The 20,770-nt window shown below is 39.0% G+C and overlaps 1 protein-coding gene across 17 annotated transcripts in view; it reads right to left on the bottom strand.

Annotated features, from left to right (window-relative positions):
• Nucleotides 1-3,013, bottom strand: part of LOC309664475 (uncharacterized protein) — a 125,039-nt gene extending 122,026 nt beyond the window's left edge. For all 17 annotated transcript variants that reach the window (XR_014265776.1, XR_014265777.1, XR_014265778.1 and 14 more), the window contains exon 1: nt 2,819-3,013. Coding sequence is in view for 5 of the 17 variants with exons in the window: in XM_082469992.1 (XP_082326118.1) it covers nt 2,819-3,007 (189 nt within the window). In the remaining 12 variants the exon portion in view is untranslated. The remainder of the gene's footprint in view (nt 1-2,818) is intronic.
• Between the last annotated feature and the right edge of the window lie 17,757 nt (nt 3,014-20,770).

Below are 20,770 nucleotides of genomic sequence, written 5' to 3'. Positions count from 1 at the left end.
GAGCAGATAACAACCTAAACCTTTCCTTTTTTGCGGAGACAGTCTCTAAGGTGGCTTCCCCTCATAATTCCCACCTCCTGGTGTTCATGCTTTGTGTAATCCCATCCTCGTGAGTGTGGGTGGACGTGTGATTTGATTCTAATCAACAGCACACAGCAAAGGTGAGGGGATGTCATACATATGATTATATTACATTACATAATATATGACTGTCTTCTAGCATACTCTAGAGACTACTTTCTGGCTTCATGAAGTGGCCATGTTGGGAAACCCCATGTGGCAAAGAACTGCAGGTGGCCTCTAGGAACTGTGGTGGCCTTTAGATGTTGAGAGTGGCCTCCAGCTGACATCCAGCAAGAAGCTAGGGCTCTCAGTCCCACAACTGCAAAGAAATGAATTCTGCCAACAACCAGAGTGAGCTTGGAAGACTCTTCCCCAGTCAAGCCTCCAGATGAGAACACAGCCCAGCTAACACCTTGATTGCAGACTTGTAAGACCATAAGCAGAGGACCAAGCTGGACAACTGACCCACAGAGACTATGAGATAATAAATTGTGGGTTGTTTTAAACCACATTTGTGGTAATTTGTTACACAGTAATAGAAAACTAATACACTGCTGTAACCATGAGAGTAAGAGAAGCATCTGTAAGGCAGTAAGGCATACATGGGCAGCATGGAATTTGCGTGTATGCAAGGCACACGCTAATTCCACAGTATGAGCTAGGGAAGAAATAGGGAAGGAGAAGGCATCCAGGGAACTCCTCTCCCTCAGCTCATTCTATAAAGACATGTAGCTATGGAGAGCCTGCAGCCCTCCTAATAGGCTGTAACCATCTCATCCTGCATATTAAATGTAAATTATCCTTTTGTGCCTTCATTTGATTCTTGATATGGGACTGGCAGACATTTGTAAAAGGCTCAAAAATGTAACTAACAGTGATCTTTAGAACATGGGGAGGGGTAAACCCCAGGCAGTAATAAAGCAAAAGAAACCTTTGAAAAGGAAAGTAGGGATTTCTCTGATCACAGGAGAAAGCTACTAAATTTTGGAATTTAGTCAGTTTCCATAACACATCACATTTCTTTTGGATGTTTACCCCAGAGTAGAATTGCTAGGTTATATGGAAGTTCTTTTTAACATTTTGAGGAACCATGAAACATTTTCCACAGCAGCTGCACCACTTTACATTTCCACCAGCAATGCAGCAGAATTCTAATTTTTCCACATCCTCGCAAACATGTTATTTTCCTTTTTTTTTTTTTTTTGGGAACAGCCTGCTGTGGATGTGAAGTAATATCTCATTGCAGTTTTCATTTGCATTTCCCTAATGACTAATGATGTTGAGTATCTTTTCATGTGCTGGTTGGCCATTTGTATATCTTGTTTGAAGAAATGTCTATTCATGTCCTTTCCCCATTTTTGAATTGGGCTGGATTTTCTGCTGTTGTTGAGTTGTAGGAGTTCTACTTTTAACTGGATATTAATCCCTTATCAGCTATATGATTTGCAAATATTGCCTCCCATTCCATGGGTTGTCTTCTCACTATCAAACGATAGTGTCCTTTGAAACACAAAAGATTTAAATTTTGACGAAGTCCAATTTATCTATTTTTTTCTTTTGTTGTCTGTGCTTTTGATGTCATACTTAAGAAACCATTCCCAAATCCAAGGTCATGGAGATTTCCCCCTGCTTTCTTCTAAGAGTTTTATAGTTCTAGCTCTTAAATTTAGGCAAACATATACTCTTGCTTCTGTCTCTAATATTTCTTCCCAAATAAAATCTGAAATACAGATTTCATGATTCCAACCTTTATGACCTTTTTCAAGTTGCTGAATCTAAGTCTCAGTTTAATCATCCCTCAAGGGATAATTTCACAACGTTATTTTAAGAGTTATATGATTAAACATAGCTAGTATAGTGCCTAGCACACTGGTGCTCAATAATCCTATGTATCCTTTCTTCTTTCCTTCAAAGTACTTTCTTTACAGGACCTGCCAGAGTCAGTTATTCTACCTGATTTTACTGTTTTCTTCCTGAGAGTCAAGCCCAGGGCCTCAAATCTCCTTTCTTTGCTTCAGAGGTCTCTCTGGTCCAATCCTCTCTTGCACCTCGTTCTCTTACGTAAGTTCCTGCCTCCACTAAAATCCAGCTTGAAGCCAACTGGGCTACCACGGAGAATACACGTTCTAACGGGGTTCGGGGAGGAATGGACAAAGGCGCAGTCCCACAGGGCCCCTGCCTCTCGACCACGTTGGAGGGATCACAACTTAAGGCACACTGAACCCCCAAGGAGGTCAAGGCCAAAGACCTTTGGGCATAAGGGAAGTTACTCCTGAACCTCTCCTTCCAGTCAGAGATTCCTTCTAGGCAGTTCTGAGGAACAGTCTCAGGTCCTCCTGTATACAGCGGTCCTCTGTGGGGTCCGTCCCCACGGTGCGGGCTCCCGAGGCTCCCCATGTTCCCATATGCTCTTCCACTGAGACAACACCAGAGACCACCCTTGCCCTCCCTACGTACACAGCCGGTCTCTCTGGGGCTGGTGTCCTGCACACAGGGACTCCCCGTGGCAGCAAATGCAGAGAGTGCCCTGAGAGTCTCCATTCGCACGTGGGTCTTCCATGGGGGCGGCTCCGCACACCGCTTCCGGGACGCTCCCAGGGGGTAGAGGCAGGGACACTCGTGGTTCATCTGTACAGGGACCCCCTCGGGGGCGGCTCCCATACAACACCTCAGAGTCCGCAGAGGGTCGTCCGCTGCCCGCAGACCCGCCCCTCACGGTGCCTGCCAGGTCCCCGCCGACCCCGCCCCCGCTTACCGGGACGGCCAGGGTGCGGGACGCTGGTCCGGGGCTGGTTGACTCTGGCCTTCCCGGGTTACCCGAGCGCTGGCAGCAGGCGGCGCGGACGGAGCAGCAGCGGGAGGCGGTGTCAGCGCGCGCGGCCAGAGCAGACCCACCCTCCGCGTCCCACGCGGGGATGGCGCGTGCGCACGCGCGAGACGACATTCGCGGGCCGTGAGATGTGCGCCCCGCCCCGCCCCGCCCCGTCCCGCCCCGTCCCGCTTTCCTGCTCCTCCACGCTTCCCTCTCGCGCTTCAGCGGGCGACGGCAAGCGGGATGAGGCGCCAAGGGACGGCTGAGGAGCGGCGGCCCACCCCGAAGAGCTGGGGGTCCGGGTGCCAGTGGGCGCTCCCCACCAGCGCTGCGGCAGGTTTAGTGCCCTGGCCTGGAGGAGGCGGCCCGGGAGGGGTCTCCTCGGGGGCTGCGGCAGCTCCCAGTACCGCCCGCGCCGGGGCGAAGCGTCCGGCCGCCCGCTCCTGCCTGGGGAAGTGAGAATGACTCACCCAGCGGCCTCGGCTGAATCCAGCCTCTCCTACCGAGGCCAGCTGCCCACTCAGGCCTCCGGGCCCACGACCCTGGCATCAGGGCATAGCCTTTAGCAGTACCGCACGAGGGTCCAAATGAGGTTCACAAAGTGCTTGGCTGGCCCAACTCTTTTCTGTGCGCCGCTTTCTGAGATGATTGGTCTTCTGTCTCCACCAGCAAAGCTGTACCCTGATGTGGCCCACTTTTTTCTGCAGCACCCTTATCCTTCAGACTATCCAGTTAGCCGTTCTGAGGGCTGTAATGTGCATTTATACCGAACTAGGTACTTGAAGAAAGTGGGGGGTAACAAAAAAAGTTAAAAATCATGAAGCCCCCCAACAACTAATTATAAAGCAATAACTAAAGAAATACAAACGATATGCTGAGGCTCTTTTTATTTAAATTATTTTTAAATACTTTTAATATTTTATTTACATTTTAATATACCCCATGTTTCCAGATGAATTCAATTTTTATGTCACAAAGACAATTCACTTCATTGTGTGGTGAATACAAAAAGGAACTCATTTTGTCCTTACCACCGTGAAATGTACCAGTAGGGAAGACAGTATAAGGTAAGTACAGTGCTATATATTGCTCTCACTTTTAAATGAAATGCCACACACTAAACAGTGTACATATTAAGTAATTCAAACTTCACAACATCACCATGAAGTACCATACTTTCATTGTTTACATTATACAGATGTAGAAAGTGAGGCACAGAGAGATTAAACAACCTGTCCAAGGTCACCTAGCTAATAAGTGGAATCTGGGTATTCTGACTCCAGAGCCCATACTTCTAACCGTTGGTTTTACTGTACAGCCTCCAGGACCATGTTTACAATATGCAGGATCCCAAGTAAATGTTTTTGCAAGGACCCTGATTATGTAAACAATTTGATTAAAATATGTGTTATGAAATTCATGACCCCGTGTGAAGTATAATGTTTTATTAATGAAGATTTGGGGTAATGGGTAAAGTAGTGGGACTTACATATTTGCTTGCTGTCATATCAGTGCACATAAAATTCTTGGTACTAAGAACCATCTCTTTTTGTCTTTATTTCAGATGCATCATTCCTAGCTAATTTCATATCTCACACATGAGAAAAAGGTAATGATGGTATTATTACTCACAAGGTCATGACTTTAGAACCTTTTTGTCTTGAAACAATATAGGTCTTCTTGCCTCTCTAGTTTCCTAATACCATTTATTTAATGCTAGTTACATCATTACTTATGCCACCACATCATCCATCTTGCCACCTGTGAATACAGGCTTCTAAAGACTCTTTCATTGGTTGCTACAGTGTTTCATTAATGATGAGCACAAATGCAAATCTTACCCAGAGTATATAGTCAAGTTTGAATGGTAATTTGTTTTCTAGATTGTTAAATTTACCCTTTGGAATTTTATAATATAAATGTAGAACAGTGTACCTCCAACCATGTCTTTTCTTGAATTCTTTAGGCCATAAGCACAACATTCCTAGAATCATCTTTTAGTGTTGACTGAACCCCTAGCTTACTCACACTGCTACCAGCAGGGAGAATAGGTGAGAGGCCATTGGCTGATCAAGAAGAACAATCCCATGGCACAGGATTATCCATCTGTCTTCCAGCATGACATAAGAGCAACCAGGGAACAACCCTTCGTGATAAACACACTCAAAAAACTAGGGAGTAAAAGGGAATTTCCCCAGCCTGATAAAGGGCATCTACAAAAAAACCACCACTCACATCACTTAATGGTAAAAGACTGAATACTTTCCACCCTAAGATCTTGAAAAAGAAAAGAATGTTCATTCTCACTACTTATATTCACATTGTACTGGAGGTTCTAGCCAGGTCTATTAGGCAAGAAAAAGAAATAAAAGGCATCCAGATTGGAAAGGAAAAAGTAAAACTATATCTATTCACAGAACACATGATCTTATACATAGAAAAGTCTAAGAAATGCACTTAGAACTACTAGAATTAATAAATGAGTTCAGCAAGGTTGCAGATTACAAGCTCAGTATACAAAAATCAGTTGTATTTTTATATACTTGCAATGAATAACCTGAAAATGAAATATTTTAAAACTTCCATTCTTAATAGCATCAGGAAGAATGATACTTAGGAATAAATTTACAAAAGGAGTGTGAAATGTACACTCTGAAAACTGAAAAATTATTGAAAGAAATTAAAGAAGATCTAAGTAAGGATATTTTTATGAATCACTTCACTATATGCCAAAACTAACAGCACTGTAAATCAACTATACTTCCATTTTTCAAAAAAGAAATTTAAGGAAAAAAAAAATTTTTTTTAAATCTCAAGTTCATGGATTGGAAGACGACATTATCAAGATGGCAATACTCCCTAGATTGATCTACAGATTCAACACAACACCTACCAGAATCTCAGCTGACTTCTTTGTAAAAATTGACAAGCTGATTCTAAAACACACATGGAACTTCAAGGGACCTTGAATAACCAAAACAATTCTAAAAAAGAATAAAGTAGGAGGACTCACATTTCCCAATTTCAAAACTTATTACAAAGCAACAGTAATTAAGTCAATGTGTTACTGGCACAAGGAGAGACATATACATCAATGAAATAGAATTAAGAGTCCAGGAATAAACTATCTATGGCCAACTGATGGCAAACTGATTTTTGACAAGAGTGCCAAGACCATTCAATGAGGATGAACAGTCTCTTCAATAAATGGTGCTGGGACAACTGGATATCTACATACAAAAGAATGAAATTGAACCCTTACCTTACACCATGTACAAAAATTAACTCAGTGGACAAAGACCTAAACGTAGGAGCTAAAACTATAAAACTCCTAGAAGAATATGTAGGGGAAAATCTTCATGACGTTGACTTGGCAATGATTTCTTAGATATGACACCAATAAAAGAAAGATAAATTGGATTTCACCAAAATTTAAAACTTTCGTGCATCAAAGGACACTATCAATATTGTGAAAATGCGGGACTTCACTGGTGGTCCAGCGGTTAAGACTCTGTGCTCCCAGTGCAGGGTGCCCAGGCTCCATCCCTAGTTGGGGAACTAAGATCCCACATACCGCAACTAAGCCCGTGCACCGCAATGAAGACCCAGCACAGCCAAAAATAAATAATTTTCTTTTAAAAGATTGTGCAATGCAATGCATGGAATGGGAGAAAACTATTTGCAAATCATGTATCTGATAAGGGACTTGCATCTAGAATATTTAAAGAACTCTTACAACTTAATAATAAAAAGACAACCAAATTCTAAAATGGGCAACGGATCTGAATAGATGTTTCTTCAAAGATATGCAAATAGCCAATAAGTACATGAAAAGAGGCTCAACATCATTAAACATCAGAGAAATGCAAATCAAAACCACAGTGAGCTACCACTTCATAGAATGGCTCAAACCAAAAAGTCAGACAACAAGTGTTGACAAGGATTTGGAAAAATGGGACTCATACACTGCTGATGATAATGTAGAATGGTACAGCTACTTTGGAAAACAGTCTGGCAGTTCCTCAGATAATTAAACATAGAGTTACCATATGACCCAGCAAGTCTACTCTTAGGTATATTCCCAAGAGAAATGAAAACATGTCCACACAGAAACTTGTACACAAATATTTATAGCAGCATTATTCATAATAGCCAAAAGGCAGAAACAACCCACATGTTCATCAGATGAATGGGTAAGCAAAGTGTGGTGTATCCATACAATGGAATATTTTTCAGTTATAAAAAAGAATGAAGTACTGATGCATGCTATGATGAACCTTGAAAACATAATGCTAAGTGAAAGAAGCCAATCACAAAAGATTACATACCATATGATTCCATTTACATGAAAGTACAGAATAGGGAAATCTATACAGACAGAAAGTAGATTAGTGTTTGGTTAGGGCAGGGGTGGGGAGGAAATAGCTAAAAGGTATGAAGTTTCTTTTTGAGGTGATGAAAATGCTCTAAAACTGTAGTGATGGTTAAACATATCTGTGAATATACAAAAAGCATTGAATTGTATACTTTAAATAGGTGAATTTGGTATGTGTGGTATGATATGTGAATTATATCTCAGTAAATCTGTTTTTTTTTTAATTGCATGTGTTCTGGAGTAGAAAGATCTATGTTCATATCCCAAAACTGTAATTAGTAGATATCTGTCCTTGGGGGTAGTTTCTTAATACCTCTGAGTCTCAGTCTCCTCATCCTGTGAAATAGGAATTAATTAAAATAAGGCATATAAAGCACTTAGCATAATGCCTGGAATAAAATATATTTAATAAGTGTCAGCCATTATGTTGCCCAAGATTACCAACTTGTTCGATGCTGGAATCCTAATTTCACAAACATTTCTCTGTCCTTTATATAAACTCTGTTTTAGCCTGTAGACCTGAGGACATAGTAGGGATGGTATATGGTAAGTTTGTATATTTTATGTGATCATGTGTTAGCTTGGAAATGTAGACTTTCTCATTTTGCCATTAACTCACTGCTTTAAATCTTCTTCCCATCACCTCAGACTTATTCATCAAATCAATTCCCTCTTCAGATTAATAAGCTGATTTGCAAATGACAGTCAACTCAAACAAATTTGAGGGAAGAAAATACATTTATTGGTTCATATAACAGGAAGTTGGGAAGTCCAGGGATGGAGCTGAGTTCAAGTACTCAAAAAATATAATTTCTCTCCAATCTTGGGTCTGATTTTCTCTCTATGACCCCCTTAACAGAGAGAGAGAAAGAGTCGCTCCTTAACTCTTTTTCTCGACTGAACTCTCTTCTCAACTAAGCCCAGACTTTTGGGCTTCCACGTTCATCCCTGCAGTGTCCAATTTTAGCAAGAATTCTGCTCAGTCAGTTTAACCAGAATCTCCCATCCTTGATATCTGATCACCCTCAATATCTCATTAGGTTCCTCATCTTCCACCATCCCCCAAGTGATGTCTGCTGTCCCTGGCCTGCCTTCAGCAAGAATCCTGTTAAGTTGGTTTAGCCAGAACCCCCCTTTACACCTTATGTTTCCTCTTAGTACTTTTCTATCCCCTATCTACCCCTGACCTACTCCTTAGCTATAAATTCCCACTTTTTCGTGTTATGTTTGGAGTTGAGCCCAATCTCTCTCCCCTACTACAAAATCCCATTGTGGTGATGCCCAAACCTATTTGATAGTACCCCTGAATAAAGTCTGCCTTATCATTCTTTAACAAGTATCAGGAATAATTTTTTTCTTAACATCACTCCTACTGAGCTTGGGTTTTGCCAAACTGGGACAGCAGGAGCATTGCTACAGACAGTTTCAGGATTATGTCATCCCAGTTTACCAGCCCCAGAAGAAAGAGAAAACATCTCTCTCAGCATCTGTTAAAAAAAAAAAAAAAAAAGATTTCTCACAGCAGCTATGTGAAAGATGCATTTTCAAAGAATGCTTAGGAAAATTTTATCAAGATAGTGCATACTAATGCCATATACAATATTATTGCTTTGGACTATGTGTATTGTTCTTCCCCAGCACTAAAATATTTATCTTGTAGTACTTAAGAGTCTACTACAGCACTAAAATGTATATCTTGTTTTAGTACTTAAAAGGTCTACTACAAGGAGCCAACCCTCACCGACCAATGAAGAGTGTAAAAGGTGCCTATTTCAACTGCGAATCGCATTCTGGCCATCTCTTCATCCTAAAGCATTTTCTTTGAGGAAGGCCCTTTTAATTTTAGACAGTCTGGTGGGATTCTTGACCCTGCTTGATACACCCAGTAGGATAATAGAACCACTCATGCTTCGTGCTGCCAGGCTGCTTAATTTCAAAAGAAACAGGTCCTGGCCCCCTCTTCAACTCCTGTCTTCACATTCCACACCTCACCCCTTTGCTTTTCTCTGACCTAACTCTGGCCTCTTAACTGATTCAGAATATGCTGAGTCCAGAATGTTAGTGGCCTGCTGGGTTGTGGTTTTGTTTTTTGTTTTTTTTTTAATACACTTTATTTTTTACAGCAGTTTTAAGTTCACAACAAAATCGAGTGGAAGGTAGAGAGATTTCCCATATACCCCCTGTGGCCCCCCCACCAGCCTCACACATTATGAACATTACCCACCAGAGGGGTACATTTGTTACAACTCATGAACCTACATCAACTCATCATCCAGAGTCCATAGTTTACATAAGGATTCACTCTTGGTGTTGTACATTCTATGGGTTTGGGCAAATGTATATTATATAATGACATGTATCCACCATTATAGTATCACACAGAGTATTTTCACTGCCCTAAAACTGCTCTGTGCTCCACCTGTTGATTGCTCCCTCCTCCCTAACCCCTGACAACCACTAATCTTTCTACTGTCTCCACAGTTTTACCTTTTTTTTTTTTTTTAATTTTATTTTATTCTTATGGCTGTGTTGGGTCTTCGTTTCTGTGCGAGGGCTTTCTCTAGTTGCAGCAAGTGGGGGCCACTCTTCATCACGGTGCGCGGGCCTCTCATTATTGCGGCCTCTCTTGTTGCGGAGCCCAGGCTCCAGACGCGCAGGCTCAGTAATTGTGGCCCACGGGCCCGGTCGCTCCGCGGTATGTGGGATCTTCCCAGACCAGGGCTCGAACCCGTGTCCCCTGCATTGGCAGGCAGATTCTCAACCACTGTGCCACCAGGGAAGCCCGGTTTTACCTTTTATAGAATGTCATATAGTTGGAATCGTACAATATGTAGCCTTTTCAGATTGGCTTCTTTCACTTAGTAATATGCATTTAAATTTCCATCATGTCTTTTCCTTTTAGAGTTCAGTAAGATATGACTTCCCCACTAAGAAATTACACTTTGACTCAATACCTCTTGGTATATCAAAAAAAAGTGTTTATCTGGAACATACCAAGTGTTCTAAAAGATCTGCTCTTTACTCCAGTTTCCCTAGGGTATTTTTGGCAAGGAGTCTTTAATACACATCCAGCTGAGTTGATGCTAGTATTTGTCACCACCTGGGATGTAGTTCTTGTCAACCTGAACATACTCCAGATTCCCCAGGGGCCTCTTTTGTACTTGAAAAGTAATGTTTTTAGATGGCTCACTGCTAGGGCATGGGCTATGCATGTCCCCTGGGATACACTACGAAGAAACACACTGAGAGAGTGGGACAGGTAGGTGAGAGAACAAAGTTTTGTTCCAGTTGAATCAGGGACCTATTAGAATTCTGATGGCAGGAAGTCTGCAGACAGGCCATTTGAGGAGAAGGATTTTTGGATGAAGTCAGTAAAGGTCAAAGTGAAACAGAAAAGCTCACCCTCAGGACTGTAAGTTTATATTTTGAGGCAAGGTTTGAAGTTTTATAGTGGGCAGCCAGATCAAACAGAGGAGCCACAGAGTCAGCCTTCTTATCATTTAAGGTACTGTTACACAGTCCATTCACATTTAATGTTGTTATTGATATGGTTAGATTTATGTCTGCCATTTTGAATTTGTTTTCTCTATGTTTCATTTCTTTTTTGTTCTTTTCCTCCTTACTGCCTAGTTTCACATTAAGTGAATATATTCTAGTGTATCCTTTAATGACTTCTTTTGGTGATCATACTAGGTAATAAAGTATTTATATACACTTAATTATTTCCTTAAGATAAATTCCTAGAAGTGGAATTATTGAGTCAAGAAGTTGGCACATTTATAAGCCTTTGATATCCATAGCCACATTTCTCTCCTAAGGAGTCATTGCAGTTTACATTCCCACTAGCAAGGCCTTTATGTGTTGTTGACTGATCCTAGGTATCGGTCTCATAGGGAGTTTAACTTAATTCATTATAACTGGCTCTTATATAAATGTTGAAATTTGAGCTGAAATCTAGTAAGTTAAGGCTGATTTAATGTTCAGAACTGAGGATCAGCTATGAAATGAGCTTTCTTCGTATTTAGCACCTGTTGTTGTTTAATGGTAATTATCTTGATGAATTTCCATGATAAAGTATAGCTTTTTATCTCAGATCCTACCATGTCTCAGCCAATCTCAGAATGAGAATGAGGACAAGGACATATTATTGATCTATTTGACTAAACCTCAACCAACGTTAATGTTGGAGAGATGTAGCACTTGCTTTCTTTAAAGCAAGTCATTCTGAGTTTGAGGCCTAAATTCCTAGCATCTTTCCCTCCATAATGTACAATCAAAATTTTTCTCCTAGTAGTAGTGATGGCTACACCAATTTACATATGTGATAAAGTGCTTAGGACCATACAAACACACACACACATTGTATCAGTGTCACTTTACTGCTTTTCATATGTTACCATAATTATGTAAAACAACTATTGGGAGAAATTGGAGAAGGGTACAGGGGATCTCTGTGCTATCTTTGTGGTTTCGCATGAGTCTATACTAACTCCACAATAGAAAGTTTAAAAAAAAAAAAAATCTTTCTCGGGCTTCCCTGGTGGCACAGTGGTTGAGAATCTGCCTGCTAATGCAGGGGACACGGGTTCGAGCCCTGGTCTGGGAAGATCCCACATGCCGCAGAGCAACTAGGCCCGTGAGCCACAACTACTGAGCCTGCGCGTCTGGAGCCTGTGCTCCGCAACAAGAGAGGCCACGATAGTGAGAGGCCCGTGCACCGCGATGAAGAGTGGCCCCCGCTTGCTGCAACTAGAGAAAGCCCTCGCACAGAAACAAAGACCCAACACAGCCAAAAATAAATAAATAAATTAATTAATTAAAAAAAAGAAAAGAAAAACTCATAGCTAACATCTTAAAAAAAAGAAAAAAAAACTTTCTCTAAGAGTTACCAGAGGAGCATTTTAAATTTACTTTTTGCATATATAATGCCTTCACATGGTTCCAAAAGTCTTGCTTTCTCCCCGCGACCCCATTTCTATTGCTTCTGTTATTTTCATCTATACTGTTCTACTATATTTTTATGTAATACAAGCAAATATGGATGTATATTCTTACTTTTTCCAGCTTTCCCAAACAAAGGATTTGTGTTAGTCTGAGTCCTCTGAAAAGCTGTTGCCAAGACGGAATTAAATGTAAGAGTACTTCCCAGAGTTGTATTTGTTGGGTCAAAGGGAAAATGTATTTGAAATTTATAATATTTCTAAAATTGTTCTCCATAGGTACTGTAACATTTTGTACTCCCGCCAGAGAAGTAAGAGATGTTGGTTTCTCTTCAACTTGCCAAAAGCATGTGCTGTCAAACTTTTGGATTTTATGAGTCTGGATTTTGTGATGTGATTTTAATTTGCATTTGTGTTATGATGAGTAAGTTTGAGCATCTTTTCATGGTTTTAAAAGTCATTGGTATTTCTTTTTCTATGGACTGTCTGTTCTTTGCTATTATTTCTACTGGGTTAGTAGGTACCCTTTATGTGTAAAGGAGATTAGCCTTTGTCTGTAATAAGATTTGCAATTTTTTCCAAGTTGTAATTTGTCTTTTGGCTTTGTTTATTGTGTGTTATGCCATTCAGAAGTTATTCTATGTAGTAGAATAAATTAATCCTTTATTTTATGGTTTCATAGTCTTAATTAGACTTTTCTCTCTCCAAGGCTCTAAAAGAATTATTCCAAGTAGTCTTCTAGTATTTTTATGTGTGAACTTTTTATGAATGATTTTTAAAATTAAATTTTCCATTGATTTGAAGTTTATCCAAGTGTATGGTACAAAGTATGAATTCACCTATTTTTTTGAGGTATAGTTGATTTACAATATTATATTAATTTTAGGTGTACAACATAGTGATTCAAAATTTTTATAGATTATAGTCCATTTAAAATTATTATAAAATATTGGCTATATTCCCTGTGCTGTACAATATATCCTTGTAGCTTATTTGTTTTATACATAGTAGTTTGTATCTCTTAATCCCATACCCCTATCTTGCCCCTCCCTGCTTCCCTCTCCCCACTGGTAACCGCTTGTTTGTTCTCTATATCTGTGAGTCTGTTTCTGTTTTATTATATACATTCATTTGTTTTATTTTTTAGATTCCATATATAACTTATTTCACTAAGTTATAAGTCTTAGTTATGAGTTAGACTTATAAATAAGTCTGACTTATTTCACTAAGCATAATACCCTCCAGGTCCATCCATGTTGTTGCAAATGGCAAAATTTCATCCCTTTTTATGGCTAATATTCCATTATATATATATAATAATGGAATAATATATATATATATATAGGCCCCACATCTTTTTTATCCATTCATCTGTTGATAGACAGGTTGCTTCTCTATTTTGGCTATTGTGAATAATGCTGCTATGAACATTGGGGTTCATGTATATTTTTGAATTAGTGTTTTTGTTTTCTTTGGATATATACCCAGAAGTGGAATTGCTGGATCATATGGTAGTTCTACTTTTAGTTTTTTGAGGAACCTCCATACTGTTTTCCACAGCAGCTGCACCAATTTGCATTCCCACCAGCAGTGTATGAAAGTTCCCTTTTCTCCACATCCTCGCCAACATCTATTATTTGTGGTTTTTTGGTGATAGCCATTCTGTCAGGTGTGAAGTAATATCTCACTGTGGGGTTTTTTTTGTTTTGTTTTTGTTTTTTTGGCTGCATTGGGTCTTTGTTGCTGCGCACGGGCCTTCTCTAGTTGCGGCGGGCGGGGGCTACTCATTGTTGCGGTGCACGGGCTTCTCATTGCAGTGGCTTCTCTTGTTGTGGAACACGGGCTGTAGGCACGCAGGCTTCAGTAGTTGTGGCACACAGGCTCAGTAGTTGTGGCTCACGGGCTCTAGAGCGCAGGCTCAGTAGTTGTGGTGCACGGGCTTAGTTGCTCTGCGGCATGTGGGATCTTCCTGGACCAGGGATTGAACCCATGTCCCCTGCATTGGCAGGCTGATTCTTAACCACTGTGCCACCAGGGAAGTCCCTCTCACTATGGTTTTGATTTGCATTTCTCTCGATGATTAGTGATGTTGAGCATCTTTTCATGTGCCTGTTGGCCATCCATATGTCTTATTTGGAAAAATGTCTATTCAGGTCTTCTGCCCATTTTTTTAATCAGTAGGTTTGTTTGTTTTGATATTGAGTTGTATGAGCTATTTATATATTTTGCATGTTAACCCCTTATCAGTTATATCATTTGCAAATATTTTCTCCCACTCAGTAGGTTGTCTTTTCATTTTGTTAATCGTTTCCTTTGAGAAATAGATGACCTTTCAAAGTTCCTGTAACTGAGTCCTGAGAACTCATTGAGTGGGCAGATGCTTCCCTCTAGTGCCTCAGGCTATCATTTATTGATGCCCGCTACACTTCCGCATAGTGTAGTAACCTGCTGTGTGAGTGCTGGTGGTCTTGCTGCCTGACACTTCTCTGAGGCTTCCTGTCCAGCTCCCTGGAAATCTTAGCTCTTGGACACTCATAAAAATGCTCATGTATAAAAACGTTGCTTCTGAATGGCAGCAACTATGCCTCTCTGTCCCCAGCACCTGGGACATCTAAGGTGTTCACTAGTATTTTCTGAGAATGAAGCATAGCAAAACTCCTTTGTAAGGCTTGTGTGGAGGGACAAAAATTACAGCAGTGGCCTCTCTGTTGGGATTTTTCTTATGGGGCTGTGATATGACCCATGGTACATATTAATCAGTAACCGTGAAGTTTCCTAAAGAAATTCTTCTATAGCAGTAATTGTGGTGCTGTAGCATTATCATGGAAGCAGGATCTGACTTTAGCAAGTTTTCTAGAAACAGATGAATCTGAATCCTTTACAGTTATGTAGCCCTCCAGAGTTCACTATAAACCATGAAGCAGGAAGGGCAAATGTGAAGGTCCATGCCCACATCATTAAAAACGACAGTGTGTTCATTGCATGAGTCTGCCCTTGTTTAGAAAGACACTGATCCCACTGTCCTAGCCACACAAGCACCCTCTGTCAGTGGGTACCAAATCAGTAAGTAAACCTGTACTAAAGGCCTACTCTACAAAAAGGCATTAGATTGGCTTTGGCTCTGACTCCTCAGCTCTGAGACAGAGGAGCAAGGGCTGGGTAAGTTGCCGTAGAGGAGTTTGCAGCAGATGGTTTTAATGGCTTAGTGCGATGACAGTGATTGTGGGTTATCTGTAAGGTAAACAGTGCACCAGTTGGAGCTGGTGCCAAGTTTGCTGAATCTGATGATTTTGCCTGGGGCAAGAGGTCAGGCTAATGGGAGACTGAGAAATGTTGCAGCAACAAAAAGGTGGCAGTAGCTACAGGAAGCAGGAGCTGATTGGGTAGGAGATAAAGTATTCTGTTCACCTTCTCTTCATCCCACTGGTGTGGGAGAGAGTCCCACCCTAGGGTTCTGGGAATGGCCAAACACACAACACCTGACACTGGACCTATGAGATTGACAGCAATTTATTAATCACATATCTTCACAGCCCAGGGGAGGAGGACACAAAACACCATGTAGTGCCACACTGGGCTGCTCTCAGAAATAGACTGAACAAAAGGGGCTACAAGAGGCAGGCTTTGTAGTAACAAGAGGGTGAGCTGACCCTTGGTTCCCATGGGAGGATGTGATTGGTGTATTTGAATAATCCACATGCTGTGGGGAGGTGAAGCCCATTAGGTTGAGGATGGGTCACGTTCAGCTGGTCCAGCTGACAGGGAAACTAGTGAGTAGGGGACTTTTCCCACTGGGCGAGGGGCATATCTGGCGAGAGTAGAACTCATGGTTAGGCCTCTGGGACCCTGTAAGGCTCAAAGATGTCAAGGCAGCACATGAAACTTTAGGCCTTACAATACATACAGGGAAGGAATAAAAGCTATTTTGTAGGTTTCCTGACCTGCTATTTAAAAGCTAATACAAGCTGCTTTTTACTTGTATATTCACCTTATTTGATTTTTATTAACCAATCATTCAGTGCTGTTTGGTAGAAAGTCTTCTTGTTCTTGTATTATGGAATTTTCAAGTTCAAGGAAGTTGTTGAAGGAGCTTAAATCCATCCCAGGTTCAGGTGGGACTATTCCTAAATTATCTTAAATGTAAGGATCTATTTTGGTTTTGAATAGATAATAAGAAGAGCTTTTTAAAATAACATGTAGTAATTGTTTCTTTGTATTAAATCATTTTCTAAATAGCCTTACTTAGGCCTAGGGGAAAAAAACCCTCATGCTAATGGGGTTTTTGGTAAAGGCTTTATTGAGATATAATTCACATACCATATAATTCACCCAATTAAAGAGTAAAATTCAATGGTTTTTAGTACATTCCCAGAGTTAGGCAACCATCACCACTCTCAATTTAAGAACATTTCATCACCCTAAAAGAAACTCCATATCCTTTAATCATCACCCCTCAACCTTCCCATCCCCCAACCCTAGGCATTCACTTAATCTACTTTCTCTATATATAGATTTGCCTATTTTGGACATTTAATGTAAATGTATTTAATGTAAATAGAAATCATACAATTTGGTCTTTTGAGACAGGCTTCTTTCACTAAGCAGAATGTTTGAAAGGTTCACCCACGTTGTAGCACATATCAGTATTTCATTCTCTTTATGGCTGAATAATATTCCATATATGGACATATACCACATTTGTTTATCCATTCATCAGTTGATGGGCATTTGGGTAGTTTCTGCCTTTTGGCTGTTATGAGTAATGCTGCTATGAACACTGATGTACAGGTTTTTGTATGGACATGTTTTCATTTCTCTGTGTATATGCCTAGAGTAGAATATGGGTCATATCGTAACTCCATGTTTGACCTTTTGAGGAGCTGCCAGACTGTTTCCAAAGTGGCTGCACCATTTTACATTACCACAAGCAGTATATAAGGTTCCAATTTCTCCACATCCTCACCAACTCTAGTTATTATCTGTCTTTTTTATTATAACCATCCTAGTGGTTGCAAAGTGGTATCTGTGGTCTCGATTTGCATTTCCCTGATTACCAATGATGTTTTGAGCATCTTTTCATGTATTTATTTCATATATTTATTCTTTCTGTTCCTGCATTTTAGGAATTCTTTATGTATTCTGGATACTAGACTCTTATCAGATATATGATTTGCAAATATTTCTCCCATTATTTGGGTTGTGTTTTCATTTTCCTGTGAGTGTCCTTGGATGCACAAAAGTTTTCCATTCTGATGAAGTCTAGTTTCTCTGTTTTTTCTTTATTTGCTTATGTTTTTGGTATCATATATAAAAACAATATTGCCAAATCCAAAGTCATAAAGATTTTCTCATATGTTTTCTTCTAAGAGTTTTATAGTTTTAGCTCTTAAATTTAGGTCTTTGATCCATCTGGAGTTAATTTTGCATCTGGTATGAGATAGGGGTCCAAATTCACTCTTTTGTGGATATCCTGTACTGTGGATAGTACCATTTGTTGAAAAATTCTTTCCCGCATTGAATTGATTTGGCACTCTTGTCAAAAATCAATTGACCATATATTTGAGGGTCATTTCTAGATTCTCAAAACTATTCCACTGATATATGTGTCTATCCTTATGCTAATACCACACTGTCTTGATTACTGTAGGTTTTTAGTAAGTTTTGAAAGCAGGTAGTGTAAGTCTTCTACACTACTCTACATTCTTTTTCAAGATTGTTTTGACTATTCTAGAACCCTTGAATTTCCTTATGGGTTTTAGGATCAGCTTGTGAATTTCTGCAAAGAGGCCAAGTGGGATTCTGATAGGGATTATATTGAATCTGTAAATCAATTTGGGGGAGTATTGCCTTTTTAGCAATATTAAATCTTCCGATCCATGTACAGGGAATATCTTTCCATTTATTTAGGTCTTTTTAAATTTTTCAATAATGTTGTGTAGTTTTCAGAGCATAAATTTTATACTTCATTTGCTAAACTTTTTCCTAAGTATTCTTTTTTATGCTAGTGCATATGGAATTGTTTTCTTAATTCCAATTTTGGACTATCATGTTTAACTTTTTAAAGTTCAGTTGAAGTATGACATACATATAGAAAAATATACAAATCTTAAGTGTACATCTCAATAAATTAGCACAAAGTGAACACACCTAAATATCCACCTCCATGATATCCAAGAAATAGAACATTACTAGCACCTCAAAACCCTATTGTATCCCCTCCTAATCACCTCCCAACTTCTCTTCTCCCTAAAGGTAACTTCTATTCTGATTTCTAACATCTCTATTTTTGAACTTTATATAAATGGAATCATATAATATGTATTATTTTATTCAACATTATATTTGTGAGATTCATTCATATTGTTTTATGTGGGAGTAATTTATTCATTTTCATTGTATAGTATTCCACTGTACAAATATACCACAATTTATCCATTCTACTGTTGATGAACAAAATTTTTATTGCTTTTAGTTTGAGATTTTAAATAATGCTGCTTTGAACATTCAAATACATTTTGTCTTTTGGTGAACATGTATATGCATTTCTCTTGGGTATAAACTTAGGGGTGGAATTGCTGGGTCATAGGGAAATGCATGTGGTAAGCTTTAATAGATGCTGCCAAACAGTTTTCCATAGTGACTGTACCAGTTTACACTGCTACCAGGTCTCTGTGGGAGTTTCAGTTGCTCCAGAACCTTGTCATCTGTTGGCATTGTCAATATTTTTAATTTATCCCTTCTGGTAGGCCTATAGTAGTATCTCATTCTGGTTTTAATTATTTATATTTCTGTGATTTCTAATGAGAATGAGAACATTTTCATTTGTTTACCGGCCATTTAGATATCTTTTTCTGTGAAGTGCCTATTCAGGACTCTTGCCCATTTGTCTACTGGGTCGTCTGCCTTTTTCTTATTGATTTAGATATTTTTTCTTTAGATACTCTGGATATAATCCATTTATTGACTAAATGTTATATATATATTAAAAACATTAAATACATTATATTATTAATATTATATATTAGTAATATATAATAATAATATATAATTATAAATTTGTATATTTATAATTATTTATAAATATATACAAATTATACATAATTATATAATTATAAATATATAGTTATATATATTAATATATATAATATATTAATATGTTATATAAATATATTATATATTATATATTATATATTATATATTATATATGTATGTATATATGTGTATAATATAATATATAATATATTGCATATTATTATATAATATATATTATTGTATAATATATAATATATATAACATATAATATAATGTAACTTCCAGTAATATGCATTAGAGGTTCTTCCACATCTGTTTATGGCTTGATAGCTCATTTCTTCTTAGTGCTGAATAATATTTCATTTTCTTAGATGTACCATAGTTTATTAATCCATTCACCTATTGAAGGATATCTGGGTTTTGTCCAAGTTTTGAAATTATGAATAAAGTTACTATGAACATCTGTGTGCAGGTTTTTGCATGGGCATAAGTTTTCAACTCCTTTGGACAAATACCAAAGAGTACAACTGCTGGATCATTTAGTAAGAGTATGTTTACTTTTGTAAGAAACTGCCAAACTGTCTTACAAAGTGGCTAGATCATTTTGCATTACCACCAGCAATGTATCAGAGCTCCTTCCTGTTGCCCCACATCCTCAACCAGCATTTGGTGGTGTCAGTGTTCCATGTTTTGGCCATTCTAACAGGTGTGTACTGGTATCTTGTTGTTTTAATTTGCATTTCCCTGATGACATATGATGCGGGGCATCTTTTCATATGCTTATTTGCCATCTGTATTTCTTTGGTGAGGCATTTGTTAAGGTCTTTGGCCCAATTTTTAGTGGTGTTGTTTATGTTTATTGTTGAATTTTAAGAGGCTTTTTTACATATGTTAGATAAAATTTCTTTTGCAAATATTTTCTCCCAGTCTGTGGTTTGTCTTTTCATCCTCTTGACAGTGTCTTTCACAGAACAGAAAATTTTAATTTTAATGAAGTCCAGCTTATCAGTTTTCTTTCATAGATCATGCCTCAAACAGGTTTTTTTTTTTTGGCTGAGCCGTGTGGCATGTGGGATCTTAGTTCCCCCACCAGGGCTTGAACCTGTGCCCCCTGCAGTGGAAGCACGGAATCTTAACCACTGGACCCTCAGGAAGTCCCCAGATTTTTTTTTAATTTGTCAGTCTTTCCTAGTTGTTCTTAGGAAGGATGGTCTGAATAAACTTAATCTATCATTGGATTGGCAGCTCCCTAATTGTTTACTTTGAAATGCTTTTTTAAACTATGGAAGTACAGTAGCATGTTCCAAAAAATGGAAAAAATGTACTCACAACTTTATCCCCCTAACAAACAATGCCAACAGTCTGGGCCATCTCTTTCTGGTCTTTTTTCTCATGGGTACATTTTTACACAGCTATGCTTGTGTTGCTCAAATAATTTCACATGCTGGTTTTTTTCACTTACCCTTATCTCATCAGTATTCTACCTAACTACTTCTTATTGTAAACATCAATATTTTCCAAAAGCTATTAAATTTTTTTTTTTTTCAG

Source organism: Balaenoptera physalus, assembly GCF_965194825.1.
Source record: "Balaenoptera physalus genome assembly, chromosome: 7".
NCBI classification, from domain to species: Eukaryota; Metazoa; Chordata; class Mammalia; order Artiodactyla; family Balaenopteridae; genus Balaenoptera; species Balaenoptera physalus.
The sequence above is the reverse complement of the archived record's forward strand: the minus strand, read 5'-3'. Positions and strand labels throughout refer to the sequence as shown.